Consider the following 20290-nt stretch of genomic DNA (forward strand, 5'->3'; position numbering starts at 1 on the left):
AAGTGCCAAATGAGAATACTATGAAAATGCCCTTTTTGTAAAAAAGAAAATATTTCTTCCACAGCTATATTTAGTTTAACTATCTCTATTAGCAGTTCTGTTAATTGTTGGTTATTAATGTTGATTTAGTCAATCTACAAGCATAAGAGATATATGATACATCTCTGTCACATAACATATAGATATATATTACACACAATTACCATGTTGAAAATTTGTAATAGTATATTATCAATATGTTAAGTTGCAAACAAAAGCATACCTTTATGTTCTGTACAACTTGGGACACTATTCGGAGTCACCCTGTGATTTGTTACATGAACTCAGATTTTCTTTAGTTACGCTAGTCAAAACCACATTTTGGAGGAATTGTGGGAGCACTTCATGTTAAAAAATATCCAAGATAGAGTAATAAAAACAAAATAGCTGCAGGCCCTTTTAATTGTGTAAATTCTTTAAACATCTGATTGTTCTGGAAAAAAATTACATGTGTACTTATTCCCTAGGCATCTGTGCTTTCTACTATAACATGTTTGCCTGTATATGTGCTTATAAGATTTCTAGGCTTATTTTTCCCCCTAGAAAACCTTAATTAACATCCATATGTTAAAGGAAACATTCTTAGAACTTCTTTGAAAAGGTTAGAGTTAATAAGTCCCCCAAAATTCTTTCTTTTAAAGCTAATTTTTGCTCAAATTTTTAAAAGTTGTGATGAATTATAGACAAGGTAGTCTTTCATTTAAAAAAATAAAGAACAAAAGGGTAAAAATTGCTGAAAATCTGAACACCACATTCTTATTCACATCACTTTAATAATTTATCGAGTGCAGGGCCAACAATATGAAATTTTCATGTATGAGTATCATCTGACCTCATATAAAAGTAACACATGAAAAATAAGGGCAGAGATAAATCACAAATACCAGTAATTCTTGGCAACAGTTCTCTCAATTATAATACAGTGCTATTTATAAAGAAAATAAGTGTTTTTGTTTTTAGAAACTAAACAATTTTATCACTATTTGTAGGGATTTTTGAAACTTCAGAATCATGTTATGAAAGCCAAAAGTGGATGACAGGAAAAAATTATTACTGCTTTAACTTCACTTGGGACTAAAAGTAGGGTAAATTATTGTAAAATCCTATTTTTCTCCTTTATATTCAAGATCACTAGTAAAGAATTTGTGTTTAGCATAAACTGAACAATCTTAAGGCAGTTTCAAAAATATTGTTCAGGACCTCACCTCAGGTCCTTATTCTGAACCTAGGTCTCCAAGTCTCGGGAAGGGATTTCACCTAAATAAGACATGTGAGATTTTATCCCGGTTGTTAGTGTTTTCAGAAATGCTGGTGAGAGAGAGAGAGAGACAGAGACAGAGACAGAGAAAGGGAAAGAAAGAGACAACCCTGGGGCATAAAGGAAAAGGAATGTTGAGGGATAGAGAAACAAAAGATTTACATTAACACTGATGTTTAAACTTACTTCCAAAGGGCTTAATTTTAAAAATAGTAAGTTCACAAACACATTTGACTGCATCTATTTTATCTCCTAGGAAGAATTTAAAGGAGGGAAAAACCTCAGTGGCTCTCCTTTTATTATTGGTGGTGCTGGAAAGATAAGACTTAGAGACTCCTTGTGGCTCATCTGATTCTGTGAATCTGTAATATAAATATATCATAATAGACTTCCACAGAGATGCTGGATTCCTCTTCCAGCCAGCAAAGAACATTTTTATAAACCCTCAAAAGTGTTTTAATACATCATTAAATTTTGCATGTAATAGGTTCCCTGCACCTGTCATAATCCCCAGATCATACTCAGTTTTCGCCCTGCTTTCAGATGGAAACAAAGGTGGGAGGGCGTTTGTAGGCCATGCTCCCTCTGTTTACGGAGGTGGACTGATCCAGGGCTTTCTGACATTATTATTGTGCTCTTCAACTTAGTCCTCCATCACCCTGCATTTAGTCCTCCCCGGAGGCCGTTCTTTCTGCCCTCTTTGGCAGGGACAGAAGTACATAGCCAAAAGTACAAAGCCAAAAAATGAAAAAGAGGAGTAATAATAATAATGATCTTTTCTTTAAAGAGGGCTGTGATAATTGGTGCAGCAGACATCAGGTTAAATGCTGGGCAGATGCCCGAGAGACTGTACTCATGCACTTGGGGTTTGAGAGTACCACTGTGCCACTGCCTTGCGAGAGAAGGTCAAGCCCCTGCCACCCATCTTCCAGACGAATGAAGTGCATTTGGGATGAGGAGCATGGCTTCCATTTCTTACAGCCACCTTTTCCATGCCATGTAAAGTGTGTTTCTCAACCCACCCTCGCCTCTTTGTTTCAGCATTCTCGTGGATGAAAGCATGTATTTATAGTACTTATTTCATAGGGATATTGAAATGATTAAATATTCTTATAAGACTTACCACAGCACGTGGCATATAGTGGTCAAATACTGTTAGCTGTGGTGATCCTGATGATGATGAAGAGGAGGAGGAGGAGGGATGGAGGTGACAATTACATTTGAGGGTAAGATGCTGTTAGAGATGTTCTAGGTCAGCCATTTAATAGAGATTCACAGAAGCAGGAAAGAGTGAGTGAGGTTCATTTAGCAGTGCCTCTCTAGAGACTGGCACTGGTGGACAGCCATGATCTTCCTCTTGTGCCTCTTTGGAATAGCTGTTAGAGTAAATAGGTAAGGCGGGAGTGATCTCTCTCTACCTCTCACAAGGCTAACTGGAGTCTACTTGTTCCTGGTCTCAGTATAAGATTTCTGTGTCCAGTTCATTGCTATGGATTCATTCCCTCTATCTCAGTGAATCTTGACCTCCAGTCATTTCTTTTACATGTCAGTGGGATTTTTTTCCCAGCTATTGTTGGTTTGGGGATGTTATTATTGAAATGGCTGGCTGAATATTTGAAAACCACATAAAACCATGTCATAATGGAATTAATAAATGTAATGAAAAGTAGTTTGAGGATCATGTTTTTATAGAGATTTTGAATGTAGATTATAATGTATTTTTAGATAGACTCTATTTGGTACTCAGGGCTAGTGGCACTTTAAGGAAGAATCAGTAGTTGAACACATCATGTTGATGAAATTTTGTGGCAAATAAACTGAGTTGATTTCATTTTCAGAGTAATATGTTTGTTCCTCAGGCTATTTAATCTGTTATGTATTCAAAGGCAAATGAGTTTCTGTTCATAAGGCAAAATGCAGCAACATTTAAAAAAAAATATTGACAGTATTAGTTGTGGTGCTTTTCATTTTCAAAATATATAAAAATAAGAAATGGAAGCTCTTTGCAATAGGTGCATCATCACTAATACTTAATTTCAAGATTTTTGCAATTTTCTGTCCTCTGATGTTTGTCATCTTGGAAGAAAAGGAAACACCATTTCAAATATTATAAAATATGTTTCTTTTCTGCACATATTAAAGGTCTTTTATATAAAGTAGTAATGGAATATGCTTGAAGTGATCAAAATTTAATGGCCCAGAGAGCATTTGTAAGCCAGAAGCTTTAGGATGAAATGCAAACAGCATTAAATGTCTAAATTTATTTTCTTCCAGACTTTCATTTTGCAGTGATTTTCTGCAAGAATGGTATTAGGGTCTTATTGGAAACGGTTAATAGACGCTATAATAGATAATAACTGACTCTGTAATTAGTCATTTTAAGACAGAGGTTCTCTTTGAGCCACTGATAAGAATTGAATTGTGTCACTACATCATGTTTTCATTCAGCTGTCACCACCCGGCAATCCATATTCATAGGCTCCCAGTGCTAAGCTCATTGCCAATTTAACACAGATGTGAGAGAGATACGTACAACCTCCTCAGCCTTTTGATCCTTTCTTATTTTTCATTTGAGGAAATGGCAGAGTAGCTTCAGAGTGAGGATAAGAGTGTCTTAGTGACAAAATTATGAGAAGATTAATTTGGTAGGTACCTAAAATATGTATATATACAGACATATGCACACACAAAGTATATATATATATACAAAATAACCACTTTTATGGTTAAATGTGAAATTCAACCAAAAATTTCTTAGATATTTCTGATTTTTTGAGTACTACAATAAAAATACTGCATTAATTTTTTATTTTTGTTTCCTTTTGGGAGAAACTTCTCTACTTTCATATACCTGAATGAATAGCACTGGTCCTTTTTTTTTCTGTAGAAGAGATAGAGATTTCACAATTTTAGTTACATTGGCTATACTATATTCTCAGTTATATTTTATTTTTATGTTACTTTATGTTGTAACAGGGGCTTCCCAGGTGTCTTAGTGCATTAAGAATCTACCTGCAATGCAAGAGATGCAGGTTCAATCCCTGGGTCAGGAAGATCTCCTGGAGGAAGGCATAGCAACATACTGCAGTGTTTTTGCTTGGAGAACCCCACAGACAGAGGAGCCTGGTGGGCTCCATAGGGTCAGAAACAGTCAGACACGACTGAAGCAACTAATTGCACACCCATGATGATGTAACATGTTTCTGTATGGTTGATTTTTTAAAAACTATTTAATTTTAAAAAGTACATATAATTTTTAAAAGTTACTTTCCATTTATAGTTGTTACAAAATATCGGCCATATTTTCTGTGTTGTTCAATACATTCTTGAGCCTGTCTTATACACAGTAGTTTTTACCTTTCACTCCCTCCATCCCTGTAATGCCACTCCCCCACTGGTAACCACCAGTTTATTCTCTGTGTCTATAAGTTTGTTTCTTTTATGTTATATTCACTAGTTTGTTGAAGATTCCACATATAAGTGATATCATACAGTATTTATCTTTCTCTGACTTTTAGCATAATGCCCTCCAGGTCCATCCATGTTGCTGCAAATGGCAAAATTTTGTTCTTTTTTGTGGTTGAGTAGAATTCCATTGTATACAACAGTTTCTTTATCCATTCATCTGTCAGTGGGCGCTTAGATTGTTTCCATGTCTTGGCAATTGTAAATAATGCTCCTGTGAACATTGAGGTGCATGTACCTTTTCATATAGGTGTTTATTTTTCTTTCAGATATTGCATGGTTGAGTTTTTTTTTTTTTTTTTTTTGCTAATCCAATAACAGAAAAATTTATTTAAAAGCACAGGACAGAGACTTAAAAAATAAAAATCTAGGCAGAATGTCCAAATAATTTTTATAACATGTATTATCATCTCCCTTTTTTAAGGAGTAGGGTCCATTACCTAACTTTCCATAGTTAGGTTGCATTATGATGCCGTAAGATTAAAGGAAGTGCATGGTTGAATTTAACAAGCATCTGTTGGGCTCTTCCTCTGGGCCAGGCTCTGTGGAAGTTAGAATGTTTCAAGTATTGCATGTAACTAAACATCTATTTCTGCTTTATTGACTATGCCAAAGCCTTCCACTGTGTGGATCACAATAAACTGTGGAAAATTCTTCAAGAGATGGGATTACCAGACCACCTGACCTGCCTCTTGAGAAACCTGTATGCAGGTCAGGAAGCAACAGTTAGAACTGGACATGAAACAACAGACTGGTTCCAAATTGGAAAAGGAGTCCGTCAAGGCTGTATATTGTCACCCTGCTTATTTAACTTATATGCAGAGTACATCATGAGAAACGTGGGGCTGGAAGAAGCACAAGCTGGAATAAGATTGCCAGGAGAGATATCAATAATCTCAGATATGCAGATGACACCACCCTTATGGCAGAAAGTGAAGAGGAACTAAAAAGCCTCTTGATGAAAGTGAAAGAGGAGAGTGAAAAAGTTGGCTTAAAGCTTAACATTCAGAAAACCAAGATCATGGCATCTGGTCCCATCACTTCACAGGAAATAGATGGGGAGACAGTGGAAACAGTGTCAGACTTTATTTTGGGGGGCTCCAAAATCACTGCAGATGGTGATTGCAGCCATGAAATTAAAAGACGCTTACTCCTTGGAAGGAAAGTTATGACCAACCTAGACAGCATGTTAAAAAGCAGAGACATTACTTGGCCAACAAAGGTCTGTCTGGTCAAGGCTATGGTTTTTCCAGTGGTCATGTATGGATGTGAGAGTTGGACTGTGAAGAAAGCTGAGCGCCAAAAAATTGATGCTTTTGAACCGTGGTGTTGGAGAAGACTCTGGAGAGTCCCTTGGCCTGCAAGGAGATGCAACCAGTCCATCCTAAGGGAGATCAGTCCTGAGTGTTCATTGGAAGGACTTATGTTGAAGCTGAAACTCCAATACTTTGGCCACCTCATGCGAAGAGTTGACTCATTGGAAAAGACCCTGATGCTTGGAGGGATTGGGGTCAGGAGGAGAAGGGGATGACAGAGGATGAGGTGGCTGGATGGCATCACCAACTCGATGGACATGTGTTTGAGTAGACTCCGGGAGTTTGTGATGGACTGGTAGGCCTGGCGTGCTGCGATTCTTGGGGTCACAAAGAGTCGGACACAACTGAGTGACTGAACTGAACTGAACTGAGACCCCTCTCACTGGGGTCAGTGAGAGGAGAGAGGGAGCTTTCCCTAGGAGGTCAGAAGAGACTTCTTGAGAGAGATATCATTTGAGCCTGTCCCTGAATAATGGATAGAATTTCAGCAAAAGGAAACCAGGAAGGTAACTCTTGGTGAAGGTACCCTTTAAAGAAAGGCAAGGAAACAGGTTAGTTAAGAATATGTCCTAGTTGAAGTGGATCAAAGGGTATTTGCAGCTAAAATGGGGAAAATTGACTGGAGAGACTGATTATGGCCACAACATGAAGGACTTTGAAATCATACTAAATATAAGATTTTAATCTGTGGATGATAGGGAGCTAGAGATGTTTGTTGAACAAGGGAATTATGTGATCTGATAAGACACTTATGCTTTCTGATTATAGGTAATAATATAACTTGCTTTATTTCTTCCCTAAAATGTACTGGTAAGTTCAAAATTCTACTTGCAGTCCATATTATTTATATTGCTTTTTTTCCTCTGTAAAGTGGCTAGTTCTCCATACAAGAGTTTTTAATGAAAGTATTAAAAGATGAAAAAAATTGACTCAAAGGAAAAAATGTCTTCTGGAAAAGAATTTTATAAATTTACCATGAACATTTGTAAAACCATGAAAATAAGTAGATCATATGGCAGACTGAATTGTTTAAATGTGTTTACCTATTTAAGCCATTAACTTATTATCAGATGATTTTTATATAAACCACTGACCCTTCTGTATCTGGAGAAAGAGAGTCCAAGGCAGAGGAAAGAGCTAGTACAAAGGCTTGATATAAGTGATTACAGCAAGGAGGCTAGTATACCTGGAGTGGGGTGAGCCAGGAGGAGAGCAGAAGGTGATGAGAACAGAGAGGGAACAGTGACAGATCACGTAGGATCTTGTTCAGTTCAGTTCAGTCACTCAGTCGTGTCTGACTCTTTGCGACCTCATGAATTGCAGCATGCCAGTCCTACCTGTCTATCACCAACTCCTGGAGTTTACTCAAACCTATGTCCATAGAGTTGGTGATGCCATACAGCCATCTCATCCTCTGTCATCCGCTTCTCCTGACCCCAATCCCTCCAAGCATCAGGGTCTTTTCCAGTGAGTCAACTCTTCACATGAGGTGGCCAAAGTATTGGAGTTTCAGCTTCAACATAAGTCCTTCCAATGAACACCCAGGACTGATCTCCTTTAGGATGGACTGGTTGCATCTCCTTGCAGGCCAAGGGACTCTCCAGAATCTTCTCCAACACCACGGTTCAAAAGCATCAATTTTTCAGCACTCAGCTTTCTTCACAGTCCAACTCTCACATCCATACATGACCACTGGAAAAACCATAGCCTTGACCAGACAGACCTTTGTTGGCCAAGTATTGTCTCTGCTTTTTAACATGCTGTCTAGGTTGGTCATAACTTTCCTTCCAAGGAGTAAGCATCTTTTAATTTCATGGCTGCAATCACCATCTGCAGTGATTTTGGAGCCCCCCAAAATAAAGTCTGACACTGTTTCCACTGTCTCCCCATCTATTTCCTGTGAAGTGATGGGACCAGATGCCATGATCTTGGTTTTCTGAATGTTAAGCTTTAAGCCAACTTTTTCACTCTCCTCTTTCACTTTTATCAAGAGGCTTTTTAGTTCCTCTTCACTTTCTGCCATAAGGGTGGTGTCATCTGCATATCTGAGATTATTGATATTTCTCCTGGCAATCTTGATTCCAGCTTGTGCTTCTTCTAGCCCAACGTTTCTCATGATGTACTCTGCATATAAGTTAAATAAGCAGGGTGACAATATACAGCCTTGACGTACTCCTTTCCTATTTGGAACCAGTCTGTTGTTCCATGTCCAGTTCTAACTGTTGCTTCCTGACCTGCATACAGGTTTCTCAAGAGGCAGGCCAGGTGGTCTGGTAATCCCATCTCTTTCAGAATTTTCCACAGTTGATTGTGATCCACACAGTCAAAGGCTTTGGCATAGTCAATAAAGCAGAATAGATGTTTTTCTGGAACTCTCTTGCTTTTTCGATGATCCAATGGATGTTGGCAATTTGATCTCTTGTTCCTCTGCCTTTTCTAAAACCAGCTTGAACATCTGGAAGTTCACGGTTTACGTATTGCTGTAGCCTGGCTTGGAGAATTTTGAGCATTACTAGCGTGTGAGATGAGTGCAATTGTGCGGTAGTTTGAGCATTCTTTGGGATTGCCTTTCTTAGGGATTGGAATGAAAACTGACCTTTTCCAGTCCAGTGGCCACTGCTGAGTTTTTCCAAATTTGCTGGCATATTGAGTGCAGCACTTTCACAGTATTGTCTTTCAGGATTTGAAATAGCTCAACTGGAATTCCATCACATCCACTAGCTTAGAGCATTGGAGAGTTCTAAGCAGTGGAATGATATGACTGGATGTCTTAAAAGAATTCCTCTGACTCTTATACTGGGGAGATACTGTAGAGAAGCGTAGAACCAGGAAGACCAGATTAATGTCTAGTGCAACAATGGTAGAGATGGTGATAGCTCAGAACAGTGTGGTAAATGGTCAGATTCTGGTTATGATCTGAAGGCAGAACCAACATGATTTACTGATGGTCTTCATTCAGAGTATGGGAGAAGATGGTTCCAAAATTAACTTAAAGAGTTTTGGCCTAAGCAGCAGGAACAATGGTGCTGCCATCAGCAGAGTTGAGGAAGGCTGCAGGAGAAGCAGTTTTGGGGGTGGGGTGGGTTTTCGATTTTGGTCCTGTTGAAGTTGAGATGTCTCACAGACCTCTGAGTGGGAGTATTGAGTAGACGTGTTAAGCAGTGTGTGTGTGTGTGCGTGTGTGTATACAGAGAGAGCATGTATAAAGAGGTTTGGACTGGAGATAGCAATTTGAGAGTAGTCAGCTTATGGATGGTATGTAAAGCCAAGCGTCCCTAAGAGTAGTGTTTTTCTTATGATTTTTTTTCTAAGTCACTTAATGTTTAGAAATGATATCTTGCATATTTAGCAAGGAAGGAGGCAGCAGAGGATGAGATGGTTAGGAGGCATCACTGACTCAATGGACATAAACTTGAGCAAACTCCAGGAAATAGTGGAGGAGAAGGGAGCCTGGCATGCTGCAATCTGTGAGGTCACAAAGAGTTGGACATTCCTTAGCTGAACAACAATACCTCACATGTTTAAGCCCACCTATGCATGATGTTACCAAATAATATATGTTCACATCACTGCTAGAAATAGAATCAAGTAGAGATAAGAGCTTCCTCAGTTGGAGCATAGCAAATTAATGATACTGGAAATTAAATACAGTTCTCTTAGTCATGAACTGTTTTCACTAGACCTTGCTGCTTCAGCACCCAAGAATCTAAGTAAAGAAAAGGACTGATCTGATGTAGGCTTCTTGTGTGGTGTGTGGAAAAATTAAGATCAGAATTTGCTTCATCCTTAGGTCTAAAGAGGCACTGGGTGGTGGTTAAGAGGGGAGGTCTGGCAAGGATTAATGATCTGGATGGATATCTAAGGGGCAGAATAGACTGTGGCCATGCTCAGTAACCACATGAGTCACAGACCACCTAGACAGCTTCCTCGATGCATGTCTCTAAGGGACTGAAACTTCCCTAGATATATACAAGCCATCAATAAACTGAATCTATCAGTTGTCACAGCAGGCATGGCAGGGCTTATGTTTTGCTGGGAGGTACGTAGCTGTTTGAGGCCAGAAATGAATAATTGAGAGCAGTAGAAGAAAGATTGAGAGCTGCCATGCATGGTTTTTTTCTGTTTTAGCCACTTCTCTGAGAGTGTTTAGCTTCTGTTCTAAGTTAACATGAACAGATGCTTGAAGAATATCTTTTGGAAAGGAAGATAAATTAATAACAAGCTGGGGATGTTCATTTATCTTGGGCCCACTTGCAGTCACAGTTCAGACTTGAATGAACTGTGGTCACAAATGAAGTAGTGGGTGGAAAGGGTACTTGGAGAACCCCGCAGGCAGCAGGACTCAGAGGTGGGCAGTCCAGCGGTTGGGCACACCTAGGCATATAGCGAGGGAGATGCCAGGAGGTCTGTGCAGGAGCCCAGTTCTCAGGAAGGGAAGAGCAAAGCAGGGCTTTCAGGTCTAAAAAAGGGCAGGGAAAAGTAACTCACTTTTACTGATTCATTACTATATGCATGATAGTGTGTTAAGGATCTAGATACATTGATAGGTAATAAACATTTGCCTTTATTTTTTACAGTAGACCTGATAGTATTATCATTCCCTTTTGTGTGTGGATAGTCTATGAGTTTGAACAAACTCCGGAAGATAGTGAAAGACAGGGAAGCCTGGTGTGCTTTAGTTCCTGGAGTTGCAAAGAGTCAGACATGACTTAGTGACCGAACAGCAACAGTCAGTGACTCACCCAGGATCACACAAGGGACGAAGGTAGAGACAGGGTAAAACTCAAATTTAGTTTTGCCTCAATCCCCAAACCATAAGCCCTTACATTTTTCAGAGTCTTGGAGATAGGAAGCAGAATAGAAGCATAAAGAAATGCAGAGAAATCCACAGTGGCTGTGCTTGTGCCTTAACACCAGATAGGTGCCATCTTGCTGGACTGGAGTGGGATGGATTGAGAGGCAGGAGGTAAAAGCAGGGTCCTATGAATCCACAGTGAGGCTCTGCAGGCTGTGAAGGATGACCTGAGACAACAACATTTGAGTCCTGTGGTTCGTATAGGCAACTTAACAGGAAGTGACTTAATTCTAGACCTCTTAGATGGGAGGGGGACATTTAAGGACTTTTTATCTCACCGAAATGAAGGATGAAGGCATCAATAGAACCAGTTGTGAGTATATGGGGTAAGCAAAACAGATGGCTGACAACTAAGCTGTGATTCTATAAATGAGGAAATTTAGACTCTGAGAGGCAAAGTGGTTTTGCTGAAGAACAGGTAGCAGCATATGAGGGTCCAGGACCCAGATCTCATCCCTTATCTGGCCTAGGTCTTAACCAACATGACATGGGGGATATCTCCTGGCTGCCGTTGGCCTTCTTCTTTTCTAGTCAACAGTGATATTGACTCCTATAGCTTTCATTTTGCTTTGAAATACTCCTAATGCATGTGAATAATGTGGGAAAGAGTTACTGAACAAAAGTTTGGCCACGGCCAGTTTGTGACTGTGGGATCTAGTTGGGCAGGGGGTTAGGGGCAGAGAGGCAGAGAAAAAAATGGGAGAGAAGCCAGATAAACAGCATCAAAAAGTTCAGATGTTATCAGATGGTCCTGGGCAAAGTTCCTCATTGTTCCATGCCACAGATTCCTCACTTGTCTCCTGGGAATAGTAACAGTACCCCCTCCACAGACATGTTTTGATAATGAAATGAGATAATGCATATAAACTACTTATTTCAGTGCCCCGCTGAATGGTTTTCATGTGGTTTACATGCCAGCACTCATATCTGACTAAAGAATGTGGCGATGATTTACTTCAACATCCAGTGCCGTTTTGGGGGTAGTATGTTGTCAGGCTCTTCTGTTGATACAAGTGTTTTATGTATGTTTTATGATATGGAAGTTTCAAACCATTCTGCTCTACTCACTGGATTTCCTGGAGTTTAATTTAAACATTCTCATCACAGTTAATGTGACTCGAGTCATTCTCCTTACTGCCAGCAAGCATGATTTCAGTCTTACACTGTGTACTGCCACAATAATAATACTTTCTCTTGGCTGCTTCCTACAAATGACTTCATCTTGGTATAATAAAGGCAGTGCAGGAGAAAAAATTATTTTCAAGGAGGAAATTACGACCAACTTTTAGGGTGTGAGCAAGATACAATTTTAAGAAGCCAAACCTAAGTAGTGTACAGATACAGTTAATTTGACCATTTTTTCCTCAGGAACATCCTGATTTTCTGGTTATGACACCATTTGGACTCCTCTTGTAGACTTTGTTCTAAAACTTAAAGCATGCAGTGGTCTTCTTTTCTTGTTCTCAAAAGGAAAAGGGCTGACTGTCTTCATGCAAATTAGCCTGCTTTTGTTAAAGACTTCAGGGGACTCATCTATGAAACACAGACTAACAATAAGAAGTGCAGCACAACTTACTGTTCTGCTTTCAGCTGGTGTAAGATTGTTTCCCACAGTATGGAATATTTAAAAAAATAAGAGTGTTTCATCACAATGCCAAAACTCCAGCAATGCCTTTGACTGCCTTCAGGGGTGGTAGTGAAGGTGGGAAACTGACTATTCAGTACTACATTATTTTCTGATGATTTTGCACATAGCTAGGGAAAGTGTAAATGAATGCGGAAAGGTGGGGCTGATGTGCTAAATTTAGGACCAGCGATTATAGACAGTGGAGTTCTGAGTTTCTTTTTGCTCCTATATAATTTCTGATATCAAGGAAGTACTAAGTAGGGATAGTATAAAAATAATTTATTAATAATGAGTAAAGACTGTTTTGACAGTGTCTAACACTTCAGAAATGTATCTCATTATTCTGACTGTACTAATTGAGGTTTCTTTTTTCCCCTGTGTTTCAGTGACAATTTCGACAAGCACCTTCTTTGATGGCTTGCTGGTGACTGGACTGTACACGTCTACCAGTGTCCAGGCTTCACAGAGCATTGGAGGGTCTAATGCATTTGGGTTTGGTAAGCTATATTTTACGCAGTTATAGGTCTTATTTTTGAAATATCTAAAAGTATTTGACATTTATTATTTCATAGAAAATAATCTGAAGTGATTTTTGTATGTTTGCTTAAAGTTAAGTGAGTTGAAGTAAGTCATAAATATGCAACCAACCACGAGTTTGGTGTGATGGCCATTCTATTCCTCTCTCCATGTACTGCTGCTATTACACTCGGTCCTGTGGGATTTGAGTAGATTCCTGTGTTCTGTCATTTAGGTTGATGGAATTGGAATTCATTCTGATGCCCATGCATTTATTCAGTAACCTGTTTTTATAAACAGTTCTTAAAATCTTGGAGTAGGTGAAAAGTGTCATGTTGTTTGGCAAGTAAGCATCACACACAGTGAAAGATAGCAATAATTGTTGAAATTATTGCATTCTCTGAATTTTCATAAAACAATGTGATTTAATATTTAAAATACATATATGGAGTCTTTGTCCTTAACCTAGAAATCTGGAAGTTTACTTAAGTGGAGGCAGAATGCTATGTGATGGTCACTGATCACAGAGGGTTCTAGATTTGGAAATCTGTAGTTTACCCAAAGCTTGATAAACATGCCAATCTGGAATTCAGTAGACCCTTTACAGCATCAAAAATGCAAATTTACTGTATCAATTTATGTAAGACATGAAATCTCTGATCCTACTCTGAGATTAGAAAACTGTATGAGATTTCCTCCATTAGTGTGAGAGAGAATTTCTTTATTGAAGGCAACCATGTGTTCAATGTTTTATTTTTCCTTGAATATTTATTAAATAAATAAATTTTACCTACTTTTGATATATGAAGGAACATCCCCTCTATGTTGAGTCCCAGCAGAGCTCTGTCCAGGTGCATTACTGCCTGATGTCAGAGCAATAATGTTGAGGCTGCAGTGGTACCCTGCTGACCCAAGATGAGGTTCATAGCCTCAGGGTAAAGAAACCAAGAAGTCATTTAATCATCTTGTTAAAATTATCTGACATTGAGAATTTGCTCTATTTTTAAAAGATCCCAGGTAAGCTTTTATAATCTGTTGGTTACTACTTTTATGGTCTAATTCTTCAGAAAAAATAAGATTCTCTTGTCTAAAAATTCCACATTTTTATTCCCACCCTTACTGTGCTCTGTAGAAGTGAGAGGTCAGTTATAATCATATATATATAATATGTGTACTTAAATATATGCCATACTATGTGTTATGTAGGATTTTCAAGTAGGGTTTCCAGATTTAACAAATAAAAATTTATAGGATACTGGCTAAATTTAAATTTTAGATAAAAACAGTTTTAGGATAAATATGCAGTATTTGGGATAAGACGTCCTGGGTTCTGCCTTAGCCCAGCTGAACCAGAACCTCTGAGAACAGGGCTTGGCATTGGCTCCCAGGTGATTTTACTGCTTATCCAGGGTTGAGAGCCACTGTACTGGATCAGTCCACGGTCCACACCTTCAGCATCCCTGGGAACTTGTAACTAGAGTTCCTGGTCTTACTCCAGACTCAGTGGATCAGATACTGTGGGCGATGAGATAGTGTTCAGTTTTTTAATAAGCACTTGAGGTGATTTTGATAACTACTAAATTTTGGGAACCACTCGTCTACATTAATTAAATGGGAGAGACATTATTTAAATGACCATATAAATATGTAATAGTAAATCTTGCTAGGGGCTAGCTAGGAAATGTACTGAGTGCTGGGAAAGGGTGTGACAGAGAAATGAAATCTAAACTGGAGTAAAATGGCATATAGTTACAAGAAGCTTTCCTGGGGAAGTCGTATTGAGCTGAGATGTGAAGAATGTGAAGGAATTAGCTCCCTGTGGAAGGTGGGGCACAGCACTCCTGAAGGAGAGAACAGTAGATGCAAAGGCCTCAGGGTGGGAAGAGGCTGGCTGTGTTCTAGGGATGAAAAGAAAACCTTGGAGTGACTGACCTGAAACCAAGAGGGAAAGAGATAAGGCCAGATAGGAGACCACGGCCAGAGCATTCAGGAGCAGAGGGTGCTTTGGGGGTCTCAGCTGAGGAGTGACTTGAACAGACTTCCATTTTAAAGGGATCACTGTCTTGTCAGCATGGAGAACAAACTGTCAGGTCCAGGAGTGGATGCAAAGAGACTGTTCAGTGGTTAAAGGTCTGATGTGACAAGGCATGGAAGGAGTCCAGGTGCACACTGACATGGGCCAAGCCTGGACCAGAAGGAGCATATGTGGGGGGTGTGGGTGGGGTAAGACTGTGCACCATGCAGTCAGCCAGACCTGCTCGCAGATCCAGACCTCAGCCTTCATTAGTCATGTGCCTCAGCCACGTTGCTTACTAAGCTTAATTTCCTCATCTATGAAATGCTGATGACAATGACACCTGCTTTCCTAAGGTGTTGAGCAGCTGCAAGGATGAAAGGAGGTGATAAAGCCCTCACCACATAGAAAATATTTAGTAAAACTTGTTGTTCAGTCACTCAGTTGTGTCCAGCTTTTTGCGATCCCATGGACTGCAGCATGCCAGGCTTCCCTGTCCTTCACCATTGAAGTAAAACTGCTGCTGCTAAGTCACTTCAGTTGTGTCTCTGTGCGACTCCATAAATGGAAGCCCACCAGGCTCCCCCGTCCCTGGGATTCTCCAAGCAAAAACACTGGAGTGGGCTGCCATTTCCTTCTCCAATGCATGAAAGTGAAAAGTGAAAGGGAAGTCACTCAGTCGTGTCCGACTCTTAGCGACCCCATGGACTGCAGCCTACCAGGCTCCTCCGTCCATGGGATTTTCTAGGTGAGAGCACTGGAGTGGGGTGCCATTGCCTTTTCCGGAATTAAAACTAGGTATCCCCAAATTATAAATCTTGATACCTGAAGCAGCTGCTGTCCTCAGTCCAGGACTTTTATGTACTTCCTTTGGCTGGCCTGGGGTGGGGCAGGGAGGAAGCACACACCCAGAGAAACAGTTCCCAGGTGGCATTAATCTGAGGGTTGTAGCTCCACATGGTTTGAGAGAACTTGGCTGAATGAAGTAACCATCATTTGCCATGATGGAGGCTTGAAATGAGAAGAGTCATTAAGTATCATTTATAAGTATATTGTAAACATACATTGAAAGAATATATACAATGCATGTATCATATGCCTCAGATTTTAGCTAGTAAGCCAAACAAAATAAGAATTGAAAATTTTTAGAAATGGTTTAAAGACCCCTTAGCCTTAAGGTATTTTCCATGGTGACTTTGAAAGCTTACAAGCTTTCAGAAAGCTTGTAAAAAGGCAGTTTCACTTGAATTAGAATGTATTTTGGTTTGGTTAAGTGGCACGTAGTCTTCCCATGACCTCCAGCCTAAGATATAGAGGCTGAAGAGACTTCTGAACTTGAAGTCCATTGATGGTAGTTTGACCTCCATAATCAAATGCTCAGGTCTCCCACTAGTCACTTGGTGTTTTTTATAGGACATGATTTTTATGTGGATGGATGGGTAATTGAGATCTTTTTTTAAGTTCCAGTAATATCCAAACAATTTTTTGTGTGTTTATGTGATAGTGGTAAGTTACCTTAAAAACAAAATTTAATAAAATGACTTGAATATTATTAAACAGTTAATCTTTATAAATAATATAATAGAAAACAGAAGATTAAATGTCTTTTTAGATAAATGATCATTTTGGAAACAAAAGCACATTACATTTTTTGTATTTTAGTGTAATATAGTTTTTAAATAGAATGGAAAAGATTTGAATAGGGTATAGATTAGAAAATAAAAGAACAGTCTTATAGAAGGTAAAATGTAACAGAATTTCTGCTTTTTGATAGTTTTGTAGCTATAGGAATCAGACTGAAATAATGTGGCAGTCTTTGATCTAGAACCAAAGAATTATTGAATACATATCTATCATTAGGCTCTGACTTAAGGTGGCTCAGTCAGTAAAGAAACCACTTGCAGTGCAAGAGACCCAGGTTTGAGCCCTGGGTCGGGAAGATCTCCTGGAGAAGGGAATGGCAACCCACTCCAGTATTCTTGCCTGGAGAATCCCATGGACAGTGACTAACACTTTTAACTGATGAAATTTTAAGCAAATATTACTTATTTGCATTTTTCCAATGTATCGTGGAATTAGTGTGTGATAAGCTTAGCTGGTAAAGAACCGCCTGCCAAAACACAACTGAGTGAGTGAGCACATATACGCAAAAGTGGAAAAAAAAAAATCCTAGAAGTACTTTTCTAGGCCCAACTATATGTTTTACATTGCCTTGCTTATCACAACTAGTTAAATGTGTGTGTATGCATGTGTGTGCTCAGTCGTGTCCAACTCTTTGTGACCTCATGGGTTACAGCGCCTGGTGCGCACCCCCTCTGTCCATGGGGTTTTCCAGGCAGGGATGCTGGAGCGCGTTGCTCTTTCCTTCTCCAGGGGGTCTTCCTGATCCAGGGATCGAACCTGCATTTGCTGTATTAGCAGGTTGACTCTTAACCACTGAGCCACCTGAGAAGCCCTTTTTTCCGCTTATAGTTAATTTTAATTGTACTGATTACACTAAAGTTATAGTCACTCTCTTTTGAATATAATTTGTGTGTATGACCAGCCAAAATAAGGCCATAATTACTCTTAAGATATTGTTGTATAAATGTAATCCCTCTAGTATAACTACATATGCTCCTGTGTAAAACCAGAATTCTTTAAAATGTATGTCTCACTGACCAAAAATAGACAAATGCCTAATAGCCAGAAATACATGAAAACAATAGCTACACAAAAGCTGACTGTATGCCAGTAATGCATGATTTGAAATACCTCATTTTGCTTGTCAATATAAGAAAACATGCTGCCCTAGGGAGGACTGATGTTTAATTATGGATATCTCTTTGTGTATCCCAGAAAAAAAATGCTTCCCTCTTGTCTTTGGCACTGAATTCCAGCTCAATCATGTAAATCTTCAAGGCTCATTGTGATTGCTCAATGAAAGGCTATTTGAATATCCTTTCATACAAAATTGTTCCTTGTCCAGACACTGAAATTCATTTTACTCAATACTTAGTATTCTGGCTCTAAAAGCATATTGCTTAGTTTTTGGTGTTCTGGCTTGCTAAAACCTGAGAATCAGGTTTGCAGTTCTGATGAGCAGCAGCCACACTTCAGATTGTTAGACACTGCATAAATTAAACTTTTGTTAGACCCTGCATAAATTGCTTTGTAATTCCTAGATAATTTTTTCAACTAATACATCAGCCATCTTAGCAGTTTTTCACTTAAGCTTTTATAATTTCCTATGCTTTTAATTTATTTTTTGGTAAGACCCATTCTAGAATGACAAGATTTGATGAAGTATAAATTTGGGGAAAAAATGTAGTGATCAGATCCAAGATGTGTTCTTGGATTCAGTCAATCATATCATGTTCTAATAGAGATTAAGCAAATACCATAAAAATGTAATATTTTCAGTATTATCTTTAAAGCATGGTATTAAAACTTTAGCACTTAATAATTTTATTCCCAGAGTGATATGGCACTCTAGATGAACAGGGATAAATTTAAAAAACAAAGTAAATATTTTAAGACTTCAAGTTTTAGTAAATTATATATTCAGTTCAGTTCAGTTCAGTCGCTCAGTCATTTCTGACTCTGCGACCCCATGAATCACAGCATGCCAGGCCTCCCTGTTCATCACCAACTCCCAGAGTTTACTCAAACTCATGTCCATCGAGTCGGTGATGCCATCTTATATTAGTCACTACTTAATAAAAATGTGTACTTATACCAGTAGATGTAGATTGTATCTTTCATTTCCAGAACACAAGTTTTTGTTACTGCTTTGTTTCATTGTCACTAAGAATAAAAATATAGGGTCCGTTTGAGCTAATTTTTGGTTATCCTTCCCATCAAAACTAAGTAGAACTTTTTGCAGATTTAGTAATTATCACCAAGACCCCTGCATCCTTGGACATTAGCTACAGTTAAGTTTTGGATGTCTTATCTGTGTGAGTTTGAGACATACACATGTTATAAATACATGCAAATATTTAGACTGTAATGTCTGTAAAGAAGGGACAGCCACTAACAACTTCATTAAGTACCGTCCTATATATTGTGATATTTGTTTACTAGCTGCAATCAAGTTTAACTACTCAGATGATCTTGTTAAATTTATTTTTTCTGTCCCTTTACAGAGAAATATTTTGTAACATACTTAAGAAGTTTTAAATGCATCGGGACTGGAAGCATGACCTTTTTTGGGGTATGGTAAATGAGCTATAATATAATTGGCAAGAAGACTTTAGTTTAATTAAACAAATTACTGTAGTCTTGGTGGCTCAGTCTGAAAAGAATCCACCTGCAATGCAGAAGACATGGGTTTGATTCCTGGGTTGGGAAGATCTGGAGAAGGAAATGGAGACCCACTCCAGTATTCTTGCCTCTGGGAAATCCCAGGGACAAAGGAGCCTGGTGGGTTATAATCCATGGGATCACAAGAGCTGTATGTGACTTAACAACTAAACCACCATCACCACCACCACTATAGTAAATGGTACAAGGAACATAGTTGACAAGAGATGAAGTTGTCATTCATCTTTCCTCTTTATGGGGTATTAGCCTAAGTTTGTTCTTTATTCATCCCATTAGGGTATGCCAGTACCACCTTCATTAAGAAATACTATTATATGGTTCACATTTGACATATGACAAAGAATTTAGGGTTATTTCTCAATTCACAAATCACTACAGAAAATCACTTACAAGAGTAATGGGTGTGATGAATATAACTGTTGAATTAGTTGACAAATTGCTAGAGAAAATGTTGAGGAACATGAGATTTGGGTCAAGTGGAAGAGCTAGTGGAGAAAGGCATCTCAGTGCAGGGGTCATAATGTGACCTCTGGAGTTAGGCAGCTCTGGCTCCATGCCTGGCTTTGCTTCTTGCTGCCCTAGACCGTGTCCTTTCGTCCCCTGAGCTTCAGTGTCTGCATTTGTAAAATGAGATTGATAGGAAAGACCAGTTCACAAAGTTGTTAGGTGTGTTAAGTAAGATTATCCATTCAACTTCCATGTATTGCATATATGCTCAAAATAGGTATTTTTAAAAAAATAATCAAAAAATAAAAAAATTAAAAATAATCAGAAATTCTTTCTTTGAAATAGGAAACAGAATGAGAAGACAGTTCAAGTGGCAGAAGATTGAAAGAGGGAGGTTGACTTTAATTTGAAGTGGGAATGAGCCCAATTTCTTACCCATAGAACTTAG

At 38.8% G+C, this 20290-nt stretch overlaps 1 protein-coding gene across 3 annotated transcripts in view; it reads left to right on the plus strand.

The window, feature by feature from the left end:
- The window catches only part of RELN (reelin), a 534275-nt gene that overhangs the window by 61832 nt on the left and 452153 nt on the right, over positions 1 to 20290 (plus strand). For all 3 annotated transcript variants that reach the window (XM_070469617.1, XM_070469611.1, XM_070469614.1), the window contains exon 2: positions 12947 to 13057. In XM_070469617.1, the coding sequence (XP_070325718.1) occupies positions 12947 to 13057 (111 nt within the window). The remainder of the gene's footprint in view (positions 1 to 12946; positions 13058 to 20290) is intronic.

The sequence above is a fragment of the Odocoileus virginianus genome, chromosome 1, assembly GCF_023699985.2.
Source record: "Odocoileus virginianus isolate 20LAN1187 ecotype Illinois chromosome 1, Ovbor_1.2, whole genome shotgun sequence".
Classification (NCBI taxonomy): domain Eukaryota; kingdom Metazoa; phylum Chordata; class Mammalia; order Artiodactyla; family Cervidae; genus Odocoileus; species Odocoileus virginianus.